General features: G+C 34.3%; 3 protein-coding genes across 3 annotated transcripts; 1 reads left to right on the forward strand and 2 right to left on the reverse strand.

Moving 5' to 3' along the window:
* Window positions 1–206: 206 nt before the first annotated feature.
* On the reverse strand, window positions 207–2,060 carry LOC108848434 (probable polyamine oxidase 5). The gene has a single exon (XM_018621796.2). The coding sequence runs from the start codon at window positions 1,945–1,947 to the stop codon at window positions 382–384; it is 1,566 nt and encodes a 521-aa protein (XP_018477298.1). The 5' UTR covers window positions 1,948–2,060; the 3' UTR covers window positions 207–381.
* A 4,829-nt stretch (window positions 2,061–6,889) lies between these two features.
* On the reverse strand, window positions 6,890–7,863 carry LOC108851876 (uncharacterized). The gene is made up of 4 exons (XM_018625354.2): window positions 7,722–7,863; window positions 7,518–7,618; window positions 7,205–7,283; window positions 6,890–7,086 (listed from the first exon to the last, which is right to left on the reverse strand). Exons 1-4 carry the CDS (start codon window positions 7,722–7,724, stop codon window positions 7,039–7,041), a joined length of 231 nt encoding a protein of 76 aa, XP_018480856.2. The 5' UTR covers window positions 7,725–7,863; the 3' UTR covers window positions 6,890–7,038.
* Window positions 7,864–11,836: 3,973 nt separating this feature from the next.
* On the forward strand, window positions 11,837–15,075 carry LOC130510414 (cytokinin dehydrogenase 4). Its single transcript, XM_057006707.1, has 5 exons — window positions 11,837–12,595; window positions 13,072–13,199; window positions 13,822–14,079; window positions 14,332–14,600; window positions 14,707–15,075. Exons 1-5 carry the CDS (start codon window positions 11,965–11,967, stop codon window positions 14,996–14,998), a joined length of 1,578 nt encoding a protein of 525 aa, XP_056862687.1. The 5' UTR covers window positions 11,837–11,964; the 3' UTR covers window positions 14,999–15,075.
* The last annotated feature ends 317 nt before the right edge of the window (window positions 15,076–15,392 follow it).

The raw sequence follows: 15,392 nt of genomic DNA on the forward strand, positions 1-15,392 counted from the left end.
ATTTAAAAATAATTTTTCATTTTAATCATTTTGACTCTAAATATTGAAAATTTCAAAACAAATTAAAATTCTAGAGAATAAAGAGACTAGTGAGGAACAACGGTAGATGCAAATTCCATTATACATCTTCGTATCTTGCTTTCTTTTTGTTTCTCTAATATCCTTTGTCCCCCCTGGAACTCATCGACAAAGACATTTGCTTTTTAGATTGGAGGTGCTTTATAACTTTTATAATTTAAGAGAAAAAAAACTGAAAGTAAACAAACAAAAAATTTAAAAATCTTACAAAAGACTAATTAATCTTATCTAAACATAATGACACCAAAAACATTTTCTTAAACTTAACACTCAAAAATCACATTTTGTACTTTATTAAAAAAATCACATTTTGTAATGCTTGAGAAGCCTATTGGCTTCCCTTAAACCACTATAGTAAGCACCATGAGTTGTGGAGTAATGTGTTCTATGTGTTGCTTCCCCTGCAAACAAGACTTGAAGCTCACGAACCTCGGCTTGATCATGACACTTGACCTGACCACCCTTCTTGTTAACCCTTGGCAATGGCTCAGCCATGGCATCTAGGTCATCACCACTTGACCCCACCGCCACATAAGAATACGACCCTCGGAACAGAGGATCTCCTCCCCATTCGCTCTTCAAGACCTTTGTGATTCTCAAGACTTCTTCATCATTACCATTCACATAGCCATTTACCAAGGGCTTAGCATCAGTGTCCTTTTTCACTTCCTTGCCTGTCAAGCAAGAGATAGTTGTCAAGACACCATCTATAATCTCCTCATCGGTTAGTTTCTCAAGCTCGAGCGCTTCTTTGCCTGCGAACCAAGAAAGCAAGACCTTTGAATTGCTATGGATTGGCGCTATAGTCGCCGTTCTCCTCATCCACCAAGGGATTCTCACGAACCTAAACTCGGAATCCTCCGGTTCAAACACAAGCTGCAGAGATGGGAAGTTTCTTTCAGACACTTCCACAAAGAGCTTGTTGACAACACCATAACCTAACCTCTTGATAGCGTCTGATTTGAACTCAGGCAAAGGAGGACTAAACAATCCGTCATCACTCTCAATCCCTGCCTTAAGCACACCTAAAGAGACCGTAACAACAACATGATCAGCAGACACAACAGACCCATCAGAGAAATGCACCTTCACAGGACCCTCCTCTTCGCAACTCTCCCACTCGATCTTCGTGACCCGTCGGTTCAGCTGGATAACACCGTGAGGAAGAACAGAGGCCAAGTGATGAATCACGCTCACGTAGCCTTTAGCTATAGTGGTCTCTTCCCCTGGAAACATCTGGTACTCGCTCTCCGCCGCGTAGTCAAGCGTCGTGAGATCATCTGCTGACGTGTACGTCCTCTGCGTGTTGCTAAACATCGTGAAAACAGCTTCTTCGAGCGAGTGTCTGCTCCACGTCCCATAATATCCTTCTCCACCGTTGCTACAGTGAGCATCGAACCCAGACTTCAAGAACGACCCAACACTAGTGGCATTTTCGTAAATACCCGAAACGCCGTCGTTTTGAGAGGTCTCTTTCTCTTCTTTCCCCTGAGCCAACTCCATGAGAGCGTTGAACAGTCCAGAGATAGGTTCGACGATGGAAGGTTCAACCTCGAAGCCTCCTTCAGCAAACGTTCTGGCTTTATCAGTGGTGGGGTCCATGCACTCCCAAGGCTCGTCGGAGACGAGAGAACCGGTCTCCTCGGCGATTCTGTTAACGGGGCTTCCGCCGATGCCGTGTATCCACGTGGCACCCATCTCGATCCTCTCGGAGGAGAACTCGGAGGTGTTGATCCTCCCGCCGATTCTGGACCCGCCTTCTACGACGGAGAGGTCGAAGGTGCTGTTGGAGTGAGTGTAGAGTTTGTTCGCCGCCGTGAGACCGGCCATTCCGGCTCCGATGATCACGATTCTCGGTTTTTTCGTCATTGTTTGTCTCTCTGTCGGTTGTGTGTGTATGTATGGCTTCGATGAAACGATTTTAAGAGTAGAGGTTTTGTTCTGGGGATGGTGAAGGAATGGAGAGAGAGATTGCTTTGGCAGAACATTTATAAGAGAGACAGAGTGTTGTGTCCGAAAGCGAGTTGAGATATTTTATTTCTAAATTTATTTAAATTATTATACGATTCTACATTGCTACATACATCTCATAATATTTTTATCATGTAATGTGTAGTCGAGAGTATTCAAAAATATAAAAAAGGGCGGTAATTTTACAATGACTTTTTGTTTACATGGTTTGTATAAATGTCTTAAAATATTTTTTTTTTGAAATCTAGTGAACATTTTTATAAAACTGACCTTGTAAACTAGTGATCATTACTGATTGCACTCAAGCTAGGTTTAGTTATCCACCAAGTACTGTTTTTTCAGCATCCATTAACTGTTTAAATAAATAAATATGAAATTATTAGTATCAGAATCACAAAAACACTCATGTCCAAAGAAATTCATGTCAATTAGATTTCAAGTCACCTCGAAGCCCACCTATCCTCTCACTAATTTATGAATATTTTATCAAAAAGGGGAAAAAAGTATATTATATCTTTAATTGATCTGCTATCATCTTCTTTTTTTTTATTCTACTACTATTTGGTCTACGAGAGACACACCTTGAATATATGAACACAAAATATTAACAGAACCATTTTTGAGTTTTAGAGACGGTTCAACTTCGACCAACGAATTTATACAGTGAATGGTGAATTGGTGATGAACGGATTTGCATGTTGCGAAACATGTTCAACGTACCATAAACGTGTCGCTATTTATAGCGATGTGCTTACATACGTTTCTGTCTTTTCTTTCTAGTAACACGTATCTGTCTTTCTTTTCCTGCATCTTTGAACAATTTTAGATGTAATTCTCTTTGTTTATTTAACTTTATTTTGATAATAGATAGAAATTATAATTTCTGGAAAAGAGTGAGGTCACAGGTACGAAAGAAGATGGCAGAGGAACGGCCCACAAGATCAAATTATGAGTCAGTGCTACTGATCCGCCTTTGATTGGATACCCTTTTAATCGACCATTGTGTCATCATTCTACGATCTATCTTAATATAATTGTATATATCTCATTTAATTTACATATGCGTATATGCATGCAGCTAGCTACATGGTGACAATCATCCTAATCAGTCTCAGATTCTGAAAAATATGATACAAACCTAAAATCATTAATTTGACTTCTTTTATACCATCAAAACCTATAGTTTCTATAGAATGTATTTTTTAATTATTAAATCGAACGTAGCAAAAATATATGATCCGTAATACGGATTCCGTAATACGGATTCCGTATTATCATATAAACACCAGAACAAAAAATCATATAAACATGTAACTAAAATTAAATATCATGATAATATCTCATTTTCCGAAATATTGTATTTGAAACAAATCAGATTATCTATATATATCTCTTTTCAAAAAAAGAAGAAGGAATTATCTCTGTCGTCAAAATATATTTTAGTTTATTCGGCAGTGCATCATGAAAAAAAAAACTAGAAACGTGAGATTAGCTTAGGAAAACGATCAAGACATTACAAACTTAAGAGTTCTTCTCTACTTTTTTTTTGTCATACGTATTATCTACTTCATTTCAAGGTTAACTTTTTCTTGGAAGAATAACTGTTTACTTGATGTGTTTTCGCTTAAATACTGTTGTTTGATGTTGAAACTTGTAAGATATCTAATCGACGTTATATTATATACATGCAGTGGAGAATATAAAGATGTTAAAATATGCTTTCCTTTTGCTTTTTACCCTTAGAACTTGTAGACAATCATCATAACACGAATACAAGATGATCAACTAATTCCTTAAGCGAATATGTTCATGAAGAAAGGATCTTTAACGAAGATTTTCCTTTAAGATCGATCAAACTTTTTTCTTTTAGTGAATTTATTATTGCAAATCTATCTTACTTTAGCTGATATTAATTATATCAACTCTTTTTTTGCACTATACACAAAAATGGATCTTCATCAAAGATAGTGCAGATCCGTAATCTATCATGTCGCTTATATATAAATCAGAACATGAAAAAATATGTTTTTTTCTGTTAAGGAATGCAACACGAGTATTTTCCGAAAAGTCACTTATTCTAATACTACTCTTGCCAAATATTGATTAATTTTCGAAAATGTGAAAAAATAATTAACAAAATCAAAGCACGAAGACAAAATCTTGTGAAGGCTTTAGTCGGTTGTTGAGTTTGCACGTCCTGAAGTTCTGGCTCTCCGAGAATCAACTTTGAGTTATTAACTAAAATATATAATTACGGTGTGTGTGATCTCTATGTACTTTGACGTACAGAAGAATCAAAACTATAAACTTTTTTTCCTTTAATTTTCAAAACTATAATTTTAATATATAGTATTAAAATGAATTTCGCTCCCGATATATTAGAAACAAACAATATTCAAATGAGCAACCTTCACCACTATTATTGAAGAAAATGTGTGTGTGTGGACATAAATGCATAAGTTCAAACAGAAGAAAAGCGATTTTCGCAGGATCTGTGATCAATATATAACAGGAATATGCATTTTTATTATTATTTTAGGATAAGTTTAAATCAAGATGGCTATTGAATAAGTGAGCGTGTTGTTCCATATACACATGAGTGAAAATCAAATGGATTTGTGGTGATATAGAAGGTTAGTCAACAATCTTGCAAACAATTTTAAACAAAACAATCATGTTTTCAAACTAAGATATAGTAATTTACAGATACCAAAAGATATAGATAGATACAAAATTGACACTTGGTACTTGGAAATGTCACTATGCATATAGTGTTTGTGTAGATATATAAATATCTAATTAAGTTGAATGAAAGTCAAAATCTTGAGCTCCAAAAACTCTAGCTACTATGGTATTTCCCGTGACTCTAGGACTTTACTTAGATCTTCAAAGCTTGATAATGACACAGTCGAAGGTTATCACGTGTTACATGCTCATACATTAAATACGCAAACCATAGATGCGTTGTATTCATTTATACAAGCTCTGCACTCTAAATAAGCTAGGCAAAGGTATCTAATTCCCTTAGGAGCAATCGGGTCTGACTCGTGCTGGTGGTCAGACCCCAGGAAACTAATTGGTTAGGTCTCGAGAAGATTCTCGGATATCCCGGATTATAAAATAATAATAATAATAATAATAATAATAATAATAAGCTTTATGCTCTATTGGTTCACCACACACACATCTTTATCCTGAAGAAAGAACAATAGTTCTATTTTGGTGAACCTATATGTTCAAGCAAAAAATAAGGATCCGGCCGGATTAGTTTGTGCAGTATACAAATGATCGGTTTCAAATATAATATTAATCGGTGGATGGGGAGATATCAAGAATGTTGAAACAATGAACCAGAGACAAAAGAAAATGGTTTTAGTGGCTAGGAATTAAGAAGGACATAACCTATGGACATATAGTTTTTGAGCCACAACTTTTTCTGTGGACATATAGTTTTTGAGCCACAACTTTGTCTCCTCTTTTCTAAACAAATAATTTGACATACACATGCAAAACTCAAGACATGTTTGTGCGGTACGTATGTGTGTTTGTATGCGTCGACACACAAGGTTTCTTGTTTGGTTATAGCTGAACTGAATCAATAATAAGAACCCAACAAAGCCAATAGGAGCTAATGTGATGGTCATGGATCTATGAATGACTAGTGTATTTAATGTTCAGATTCGTCAGAACCCCATGAAAGGTTCAGTACTATTACACCTTCGGAGATGTTTTAAAACTAGAGCGAGAGAGAATCTACCAGAAGATATTCTGCAATAAATATCCGAATTGTCGGCAAATGCATAGATCTCAGTTCTTAAGATTGCACAACAACTCAGCTCTGTAGACTGTCGGACTAGTGGGTTGTCCCGGTTCAACCTGGTTTGTTCAGAACCGTTTTTTTAATTAAAATGAAACCGGAAAGAGGTGAAGAACCAAACCAAACTTCTATCTTCATTTTGTTGTCGGAAATGTAACTGACGGTTCTGTAAAACATGGGTGGTAATGTTTTCAAAATATGGATTTCAATCTGTTAATTAAACTCGGTTCTGTTTCACTAAGTTCAGATTCACAACTATGGTTGAACCCAAGAGTAAGATACGTACCTACGATTAACGTGACTAAACAGGATCAAGAACCCTAACTGATTCAAGAAGTGATAAACCTGTCAATGTTATGAATTGCTGGCCTACATAAACCAAATACTTTATTGGCAAAACTAACACATAAACCGCATGCATGAACCAACTGTCCTCACAAAAAACGACACACCTAAACCACCGCAGCAACGTACTAATAGTGTCACGGGATCGCTTCCTCAAGTCTCTGAGACACATGAGAACACATGTGACTTAAAAGTTATCTTGCTCTGTCAGTACTTCATCTTCCGGTCTGTAAATCAAGTCACTCATCCCCCGTATCTCTAAAACTTAATTATAATAGAACAAGTTTTCATTTTTACCGAGAAAGTTAAAAGCACCTGCAATGTACCACCTTCACTGATACTTTCACAATTACCAGAAACAGTGACAATAGTCCATGGTTCCACACTTCCAACTACGTTCCAGTGGAAGTCGACCCACGTTGTAAATTTTTTAGTTATGCTCACTGAAAATTTGTTTTATTTCTACAACCTAAAAGTTGTGTAACGTTTGAATTAAAGAAGAAAAATCAGAATCATCACTTCCCTTACAAAATATACGTAACCCGTTTTTGATAGTTTTGCTTTCAATCAAGCTAACATATTCTTCTCAATCTTTTTTTTTTTTGCTAAAATATTCTTCTCAATCTTGGTAGAATATATATAAATTGATAAACTTGACTGACGCAAACGCTGTTCTAATAGTGGCCACATTCAAATTCCGTTTACATTAAAAGATATAGTTGAAGTCTTAACATTCATAACTCTGATATGTTGGACAGAAAGAAAAAAAGATGTTCTTTTGTTCACTGAAACTAGAGGGGATGATAGTATTTGAGTAAGAGGGATGATCAGACATAAACACCACTAGCAAGTAGCAAAAACAACGATCCAAAACCCTGCAATTTACCAGAAGAAACAGATTTCAACACCAACATTCCCGTTTTTGAGACAGCTATTAAAAAAAAAAAGTAAAAAAAGAGGATAAAAGAAGAAGAGTAAAAAGGCATTATATACCAAGAAAACAGATGCTACTGCTGCAGTCGCGAGCTCCTTGGCGAGGCTACGGTTTTTCGTGGATGATGTAGCTTCATAGCTGCATCACAAATGTTGTCATAACAGGGTAAGTTAGAGAAAAAAACAACACTTTGATCACACTCCTTGTTGGACTGACTGACAAGACTGCGAGAAAACCTATAATATGAATGAATGACTCAAGTATATATCTTAAAGTTAACAAAGCTAAGTCTCTACAAGTCCATCAGCTTCAACTACAGTGAACATTGATACAACAACAAGACGAGATCTTTAAAAAGAGATTAGCTTTTACATGAAGAAGATAGCGGTGATGATGAGGCCGATCGCAAGAGTGAACACCGACAGAGTCGGGTACATCGCCACCGGAATCGGACTCGTAATCGGAGTCGCCGCCTTCTCACCCAAAAAAAAAATAACACAAAATTGTTAGTGTAAAATTTAAAAAAAAAAAAGCGATGGAATTCGCGGTTGATAAAGGATGGATCTGGAGTTTTACCATTGTGTCGCTTTGCTTAGCTTAGCTTCTTCGCTTCGATCTGAGAGGAACAATGAGCAGCAGCACTTTCGTTGACTTAAGGGAGGGAGATACTCGGATCTTACACACACGAGCTTCTCCTGGTTTGGACCGGACCGGACCGGTTTACGCAAACTTTGATGGGCTTGTTTGGTGTGATTTGTTTTTCAATAAGCCCAAAACTACTTGGGAAGGCCTTTTGAGTAAAGATTTTTTTTTTGTTCAACTACTACAAACCATATTTTTTGCTTCTTAAAAAAGTTTATTAGAAAGAGTTTTCCTTTGGATAATCATTTTTAATTTACTTTCACAAAAATATTTTTCAAAAAAGGAAAATGACCAATTTTTTTTTATTAAAGGGTAAAATATACAAGAGGGTTAACTAATCTAGATTTATGGTTTAGAGTTAATGGGTGAATTTTGGGGATGGGGTTTGAAACTTTTAAAAATGAAAAATAAACTTTAAAATTTTAAAAATAAAAAGATTATTTTGATCATTATTTTTAGCACTATTTTATGACAAAAAACTTAAAAAGAATTATTTGAGAGAATTACCTTTTATTAAAGTATCATTTTATCGAAATGTTATTTTAGTTCTTAAATGTCTTTTAGACTATAGTTAATTATATCTATTAAAAACTAGGCCGAATCAGTTTAAGTTTTTTTTTATTTAGGTATCATTTTCGAAATATTATTTTAGTTCTTACAAGTTTACTTAGACTATATTTAATTATCATCAATTAAAAATTAGGCCGAACCGTTTAAAGTGTTTATTAAACCAAGGTTGATGAATTATTTATGATTTATAATTTGTTATATGTTTGATTCGTTGACCGATACAAAAATAGAAGAGAATACTTATATTTTTATTTGAAAGAAGTGGTACGCAACTGAATGATGAAAACTGCTTGTATTTTTTTTTCCAAAGGTTGCTAACACATTTTATAATGTCATTATTTATAATCTAAATAGTTTTAATAGAAAAATTTGAATGTTATTAGTAGTCTATTTCATTATTTAAAAGGTCTGGTTCTAAAACATTGTTGATTTAAATTTGAAGGGGGTAGTTAACCTCAATATAAACCGAATCATCAATGAGAACACTGAAAACCTTAAACTCTAACATTACATTTGTGCAATAAGTAGTTTGAGTTTATTCTATGTTTAGTTCTGTTAAGTTTTTATATAGGAACCGATCGTCTAATGTTTGTGCAGACACCCTAGCTAGGAAGACTATCCTATTTGTGTTTTAATGGTGTTTTTTTTTTCATGTTTCTCTTAGTCTTTTTAGTCAGCAAAAGAAAAAAAACGATTGTTGTCATTGTCATCTTTTATAATGAATTTCTAAAAGGTACTATGTAAGTCGTCTAATAATATATCTTATATGTTAAACTTGATTAATTAAATGAACCTTCCGAGTGACAATGGCACACAAAAGTTTTCTTTGCAGGCCGTCAAGTGATCAGGGGACGGCGAGTCGGCGATACCCTTCGTGCGCTTCACTCTCTAACACAGAAGTTGTGTGAGTTGAAATCTACTAGTTCTATTTCTTAAATCTATTTAAATATAGTACATAAACTTGCATTTAACGATCGGCAACCAACAATGGGCATAGTTTGTGATTAAAAAAAGTTTATAGTATATAACCTTGCATTTAACTATATATATCAAATATATAAGTAAATGTTTCTCTCACAGTGCATGTGATGCTTTGTGACGTCTAAAGCGAGAAACCCAAGTTCGAGGTGAAATAAGCCTTTTGCCTTCTCACGCTACTTGCGTGTGTGTTTCAGAAGAGAAACAATAGCCATCAGAAAATGGCGCGGAAAGGAAATACCAATTGCAAGATTTTATCTATTAGATTCAGATTTGTTTATAAGATTTCAACTTAAAACCAACTGATGATTAGTGGATTAGTCATAATCTTTTATATATTACCTAATCTCTTTTAAAATTTTCAATATAGGAGATAATATCCATAATATCTCTCCTCGATATGATGGCTCTTATCAATCAAAAATTTCGAAATTTTAAGATAGTTATATTCAATAGAGCGAGTTAATTACGATATTTATACTTGGTCGGATAGGATTATTTTAACTAGGGTGGTTTAGCGTATTTAGGATATGGGTTCTGATATCATGTTAGATTCGAATTTATTATGAGCTTCCAACTTAAAATCAATTAGTGATTGGTTCATTGGCCTTAACCTTTTATATATTACTTAATGTCCCTTAGAATTCTCGATGTGCGAAATAATATCCCTCCTTGAGATGATAGCTATTATCGGTAGAAATCTCGGAATTTTAACACTTATACTCGGTCGAACGTTAATTACGACTTTATACCCGGTCGGAAAGGGTTAAGTACGACATTTTTAAACCCGGTCGGAAGGGTTCATTAATTAGGGGTTTATGGTATTTAGGATCTGAGCTCTAATACCACATTAGATTATGAGTTTCCCACTTAAAACCAATGGGTGATTAGTGAATTGATCCTAATGTTTTATATATTACTTAAGATTCTTTTAGATTCCCGATGTGGGATATATATTCCTAATAACCCTCTTCAAAATGATGGTTTTTATAGGCCAAAAATCTCGAAATTTTATGATATTTATACTCAGTGGTGGAGGTAGAATTTTATTTTAGAGGGGTCAATGGATAATCAATGTATTTTGCAAGGGTCAATAAGCTAAATTCATTAGAGTTTTATTTGGAAATACAAGTAATTTTTTTTTGCAGAAATTGACATGGATCAACTGACACCCATGATTACACACTGGCTCCGCCACTGTTTATACTCGATCGATCGAGCAAGCTTTAAGTTTTTTTAGTACGACAGTTATATCCAATCGAAAGGATAAAATATGACTTTTATACCTGGTCGAAAGTGTCGTATTAATTAGAAATTTAAGGTATTCAGGATCTGAGCTCTGATATCATGTTAGATTCGAGTTTGTTATGGACTTCTAACTTAAAATTAATTGGTAATTAGTAAATTGACCATAAACTTTTATATATTACTTAATGCATCTTAGATCTCTCGATGTAGAATATAATAGCCCTAATGTTATCTTTTACCCAAAATAACAATCAAACTCTTATTCGAAGATAACTGTTATATTATTATATGAACCTTAATGTATTGTATTGATTTTAGGTTTATATCTAGACTGCTGTTAAAAAAGAAGGTTTATATCTAGACTTTGGTGATTTATCATTTTGATAATTTATAATACAGGGTTTCTAGAAACAATTTTTTATATATGATAATACTTGTGCTATATGATGATTCCAAATATTTCAGTATTCTACATATTAGAAGTCAACTATATGTATATATATCCAAAGATCCTTTTATTTTTTGTATACGTTTATTATTGGACCAGCTTAAACAAATATTAACTGCGAGCACTACTGGGTAAACAAAAGTGTTATCTATCCGGCCCACAGAGTTTGGTCGGTTTCCACAAATTTCAAATTTACGTTACTACGTTACATTTATTATGAATCACATATGAAGTCAAATGTAACTACCTCAACTACACTAGTACTTAGATAAAATATTGTTTTTCAGTTATACACCATAACTATAAAAGACAGAAATGGAAAAATATATTCTGGAAAAACTATTACCTGGGGATCTTAAATACATTAACAGTAGGCCAATATAGGTAAGTTAACGGATGAAGAATTAAATGTTTCCGCAAGTCATACAATATTGGTATTTCTCAATCCTCATGGTGTCTCCACCTAGTCAAATTTAACAGCAAATAATTACTTAGGACATATGACATGCCTCTGACTATCCAACTAGTCTTTCAAAGCCAACTTCTATATTCAGATCCCCTATTTGAAAAAATAAAAATAAAAAATAGATAGAATATTCGCGAAATAAATTAGATATTATTGATAAATATTTCGAGAGCCAATGTAGTAAATACTTCAACATTTTTTATCTTTTGGATGAACATAATTCGCTGTCCTATTTTTAATTTTATGGCGTAAAAACCTGGACATCAATATCAATAAAATCACGTAAAGATATTCACGTGCTAATTATTAATATTATATTATACACTCTCTCTATGCGTGGTTCTATATAAATCTCATACTTTCAAACTAATCTCAATACTAATCCCATGATCAACAAGAACAATATTAATACTAGCACCTCATTTTCCCTCTCGTTTCCTCATTAGCCTCCCCCCATTAATTAAACAATGACTACTAATCCCAGTTTAAGCATCATCACACTAATGACGCTCTTGATGTGTTTAACTCCGACCTTAATCAAATCAGAGGAAGGCATTGATGTCCTTTTACCCATATCACTCAACCTCACCGTCCTGACCGATCCCTTCTCCATCTCCGCTGCTTCTCAGGACTTCGGAAATATAACCAGCGAAAACCCCGGCGCCGTCCTCTGTCCTTCTTCCCCCGCCGAGGTCGCCCGTCTTCTCCGCTTCGCGAACGGAGACTTCTCTTATGACGGCGAATCAACCACCAGCTCCTCTCCAGGTTTCAAGGTGGCGGCTCGAGGCCAGGGACACTCCCTCCGTGGCCAAGCCTCTGCACCCGGCGGCATTGTCGTGAACATGACGTGCCTCGCCAAGACGGCTAAACCAGCAGCGGTTGTTGTCTCAGCCGATGGGACGTACGCTGACGTAGCGGCAGGGGCGATGTGGGTGGAGGTTCTGGAGGCGGCGTTGAAGAGAGGCGTCTCGCCGGTTTCTTTCACGGATTATCTGTATCTCAGCGTCGGCGGGACGTTGTCGAACGCTGGAATCGGCGGTAATGTGTTTAGACACGGCCCTCAGATTAGTAACGTTCATGAACTGGACGTTATTACTGGTACGAAATACACAATTTTCACTCGTTTACTTATTTTAATAATATATAATACTTAAAATATATACATAAGTATATGGAAATTGTTAAAAAAAAAAAGAAAAAAAGTATATGGAAATTGTTCGGATATACAAATGAAAAAGTATCTATGTCCTTTCTATAAGCTACAATCATTTTTGTCTGCAAGCTACAAATGTAATAAGATCCAAGTTAAATTATTATACTACAATATATTTATATATACGTGGCATACATATCTTACTTCTCAATATTAATGATAAAATAACAGTTCTCAACTACACTTTTCATTCTTGAGGTAAACTCACACGCAATAAATCAGTAGAAACCCATGATTTTAAAAACAATTTTTTGGTCAGAAAGAAAGATTATCCAATACTATAGTAGTTATGTCAATGGTGATTCTATTTATTTAATATGGGGACTTTTTCTTTATCTTCATACTATATACTTAATTTCAGGAAAAGGTGACATGGTGACATGCTCTCCAAAGTTACACCCTGAATTGTTCTATGGAGTTTTAGGAGGATTGGGCCAATTTGGTATAATAACAAGAGCCAGAATTGCGCTGGATCATGCACCAACAAGGGTATGGCATCATTATCATGTATCTTATATTAGTATTACTAAGAAGGTGGTAGTAAATCTATATTAAGTTAGATTTGGTTGGAACTTACTTAAGTGGAAGTCAAAAGACTGATTTTGAATTTCTTTGAATAAAAAGTATACAAATTATTTATTGAATAAAATCTGATATTGCTTATGTATCATAAGATTCTGCATAATCAATCAATCCTAGGAATTGCTAGACTGTAATCTGGTCTCATGCTTGCAAATCTTCATGATGTCAATATATAATCTTATTTTATTAATTTTCCACACAATCTAGTATATTAATCTGCTTAATAATGTGTACATTAGATTAGATAGTCTTTAGGTAAAAGTTACTTCATGTGTGTGCATCTAATTAATACTGATTCTTATTTTCTAATAAGCACAATTCGATTCTTGTACAACGTGATTGATGCCATATATGTAAATATAATTACTCAGACTCTCATTAATAAATACAAGATTAACTAATGAATCTGATTTTTCTTTGTCAAGTAATGAAGAAGACTTGGCTATCGCTTTATTAATTCAAACTTGTAACGAAGATGCTCTTTAAAATGTATTGATTAATGGATATAAGTTGATATAAAATTATGCAGGTGAAATGGCTACGCATACTCTACAGTGACTTCTCGGCGTTTACTAAAGACCAAGAGCGTTTAATATCAATGGGCAATGATCTTCGAGTTGATTTTTTGGAAGGTCAACTTATGATGTCAAACGGAATAGTTGATACCTCCTTTTTCCCACTCTCCGATCAAACAAGAGTAACCTCTCTTGTGAATGACCACCGTATCATCTATGTTCTCGAAATAGCCAAATATTATGATTCCACCACCCTCCCTATCATTGACCAGGTACTATATTATACATACATATCCTGAAAAGAAAAGAAAAAACAATATATATATATATATATATATATATATATATATATATATATTCATGATGATTATTCTCACATAATCAGTATCAGCATCACTAATAATATAAAAAATATTTTATATCATCATGAATACATGATATAAATGAATATTTTCATGTATTTGTTTTTAACTCAATTAGTCACATATATATCATATATTTATTGTATACCTTTCTTTTTGTAGGTAATCGACAGGTTAACTAGAAATCTAGGTTTCCCTTCAGGGTTCATGTTCGTGCAAGACGTTCCTTATTTTGATTTCTTAAATCGTGTCCGAAACGAAGAAGATAAGCTTAGATCTATAGGGCTATGGGAAGTTCCTCATCCATGGCTTAATATGTTCGTTCCGAGATCTCGGATATTAGATTTTCATGAAGGTGTTATCAAAGGCCTTCTTCTCAACCAAACCTCAACTTCTGGTGTTACTCTCTTCTATCCCACAAACCGAAACAAGTAAGCGTACTTTTTGAGACTTTGAATGTGATCGTATTATCTAGTAGTATCAATGAATAATAACATGGAAAAGAAAAATGTTAACATGATTATTTGGTATTAATAGATGGAACAACCTCATGTCGGCGATGATACCAAACGAGGATGTTTTTTATGTGATCGGTTTCCTCCAATCAGCTGGTGGATCAAATAACTGGGAAGATCTTCAGAATCTTAATGACAGGATAATCAACTTTTGCGATAACTCAGGCATTAATATCAAAGAATATTTGATGCATTACACAAGAAAAGAAGATTGGATTAAGCATTTTGGACCAAAATGGAATGATTTCTTGAGGAGGAAAATGATGTTTGATCCAGAAAAACTATTGTCTCCAGGACAAGACATCTTTAATTAAACATTGAACGTGTCTTTAACATGCACCCGGGCCACACAAAATGTATGTTCATAATGTAATTAATTAATAAATAGTTTAGTGATTCGGGAATGGCTAATCACTTCCTTCAATTGTAATCTTTTTTCATCTTATATGTGAATGTCCATTTCTCTCTGAAAATTTAGAACGACTTAATTGTTATATACTATTATGTGGTTAAAGTTTAATAACAAGGGACATGAGTTGACATGTGAAAAGATAATATTCTAAAATCAGAGAAACTGCTTACTCATGGATTAACCTCTATGTGGGAAAAGGCAAGCTAACAAGTTATTTAAAACAGAGAAATTGTTTTATGTATTGATTAAGCTCAATGAAAGTCAATGATGCACACTTGCTTCCTCCAATGATTCAA

The sequence above is a fragment of the Raphanus sativus genome, chromosome 4 (genome assembly GCF_000801105.2).
Source record: "Raphanus sativus cultivar WK10039 chromosome 4, ASM80110v3, whole genome shotgun sequence".
Taxonomy (NCBI): domain Eukaryota; kingdom Viridiplantae; phylum Streptophyta; class Magnoliopsida; order Brassicales; family Brassicaceae; genus Raphanus; species Raphanus sativus.

Excerpts from the sequence above, each read along its gene's own strand:
- LOC108848434 (XM_018621796.2), bottom strand. The coding sequence starts at position 1,947 with ATGACGAAAAAACCGAGAATCGTGATCATCGGAGCCGGAATGGCCGGT.
- LOC108851876 (XM_018625354.2), bottom strand. Across the intron at positions 7,284-7,517 it reads ATCACCGCTATCTTCTTCAT|CTATGAAGCTACATCATCCA; the intron begins GTAAAAGCTAAT and ends TTTGTGATGCAG. Across the intron at positions 7,087-7,204 it reads CAGTAGCATCTGTTTTCTTG|GGTTTTGGATCGTTGTTTTT; the intron begins GTATATAATGCC and ends GGTAAATTGCAG.
- LOC130510414 (XM_057006707.1), top strand. The coding sequence starts at position 11,965 with ATGACTACTAATCCCAGTTTAAGCATCATCACACTAATGACGCTCTTG. Across the intron at positions 12,596-13,071 it reads TGAACTGGACGTTATTACTG|GAAAAGGTGACATGGTGACA; the intron begins GTACGAAATACA and ends ACTTAATTTCAG. Across the intron at positions 13,200-13,821 it reads TGGATCATGCACCAACAAGG|GTGAAATGGCTACGCATACT; the intron begins GTATGGCATCAT and ends AAAATTATGCAG.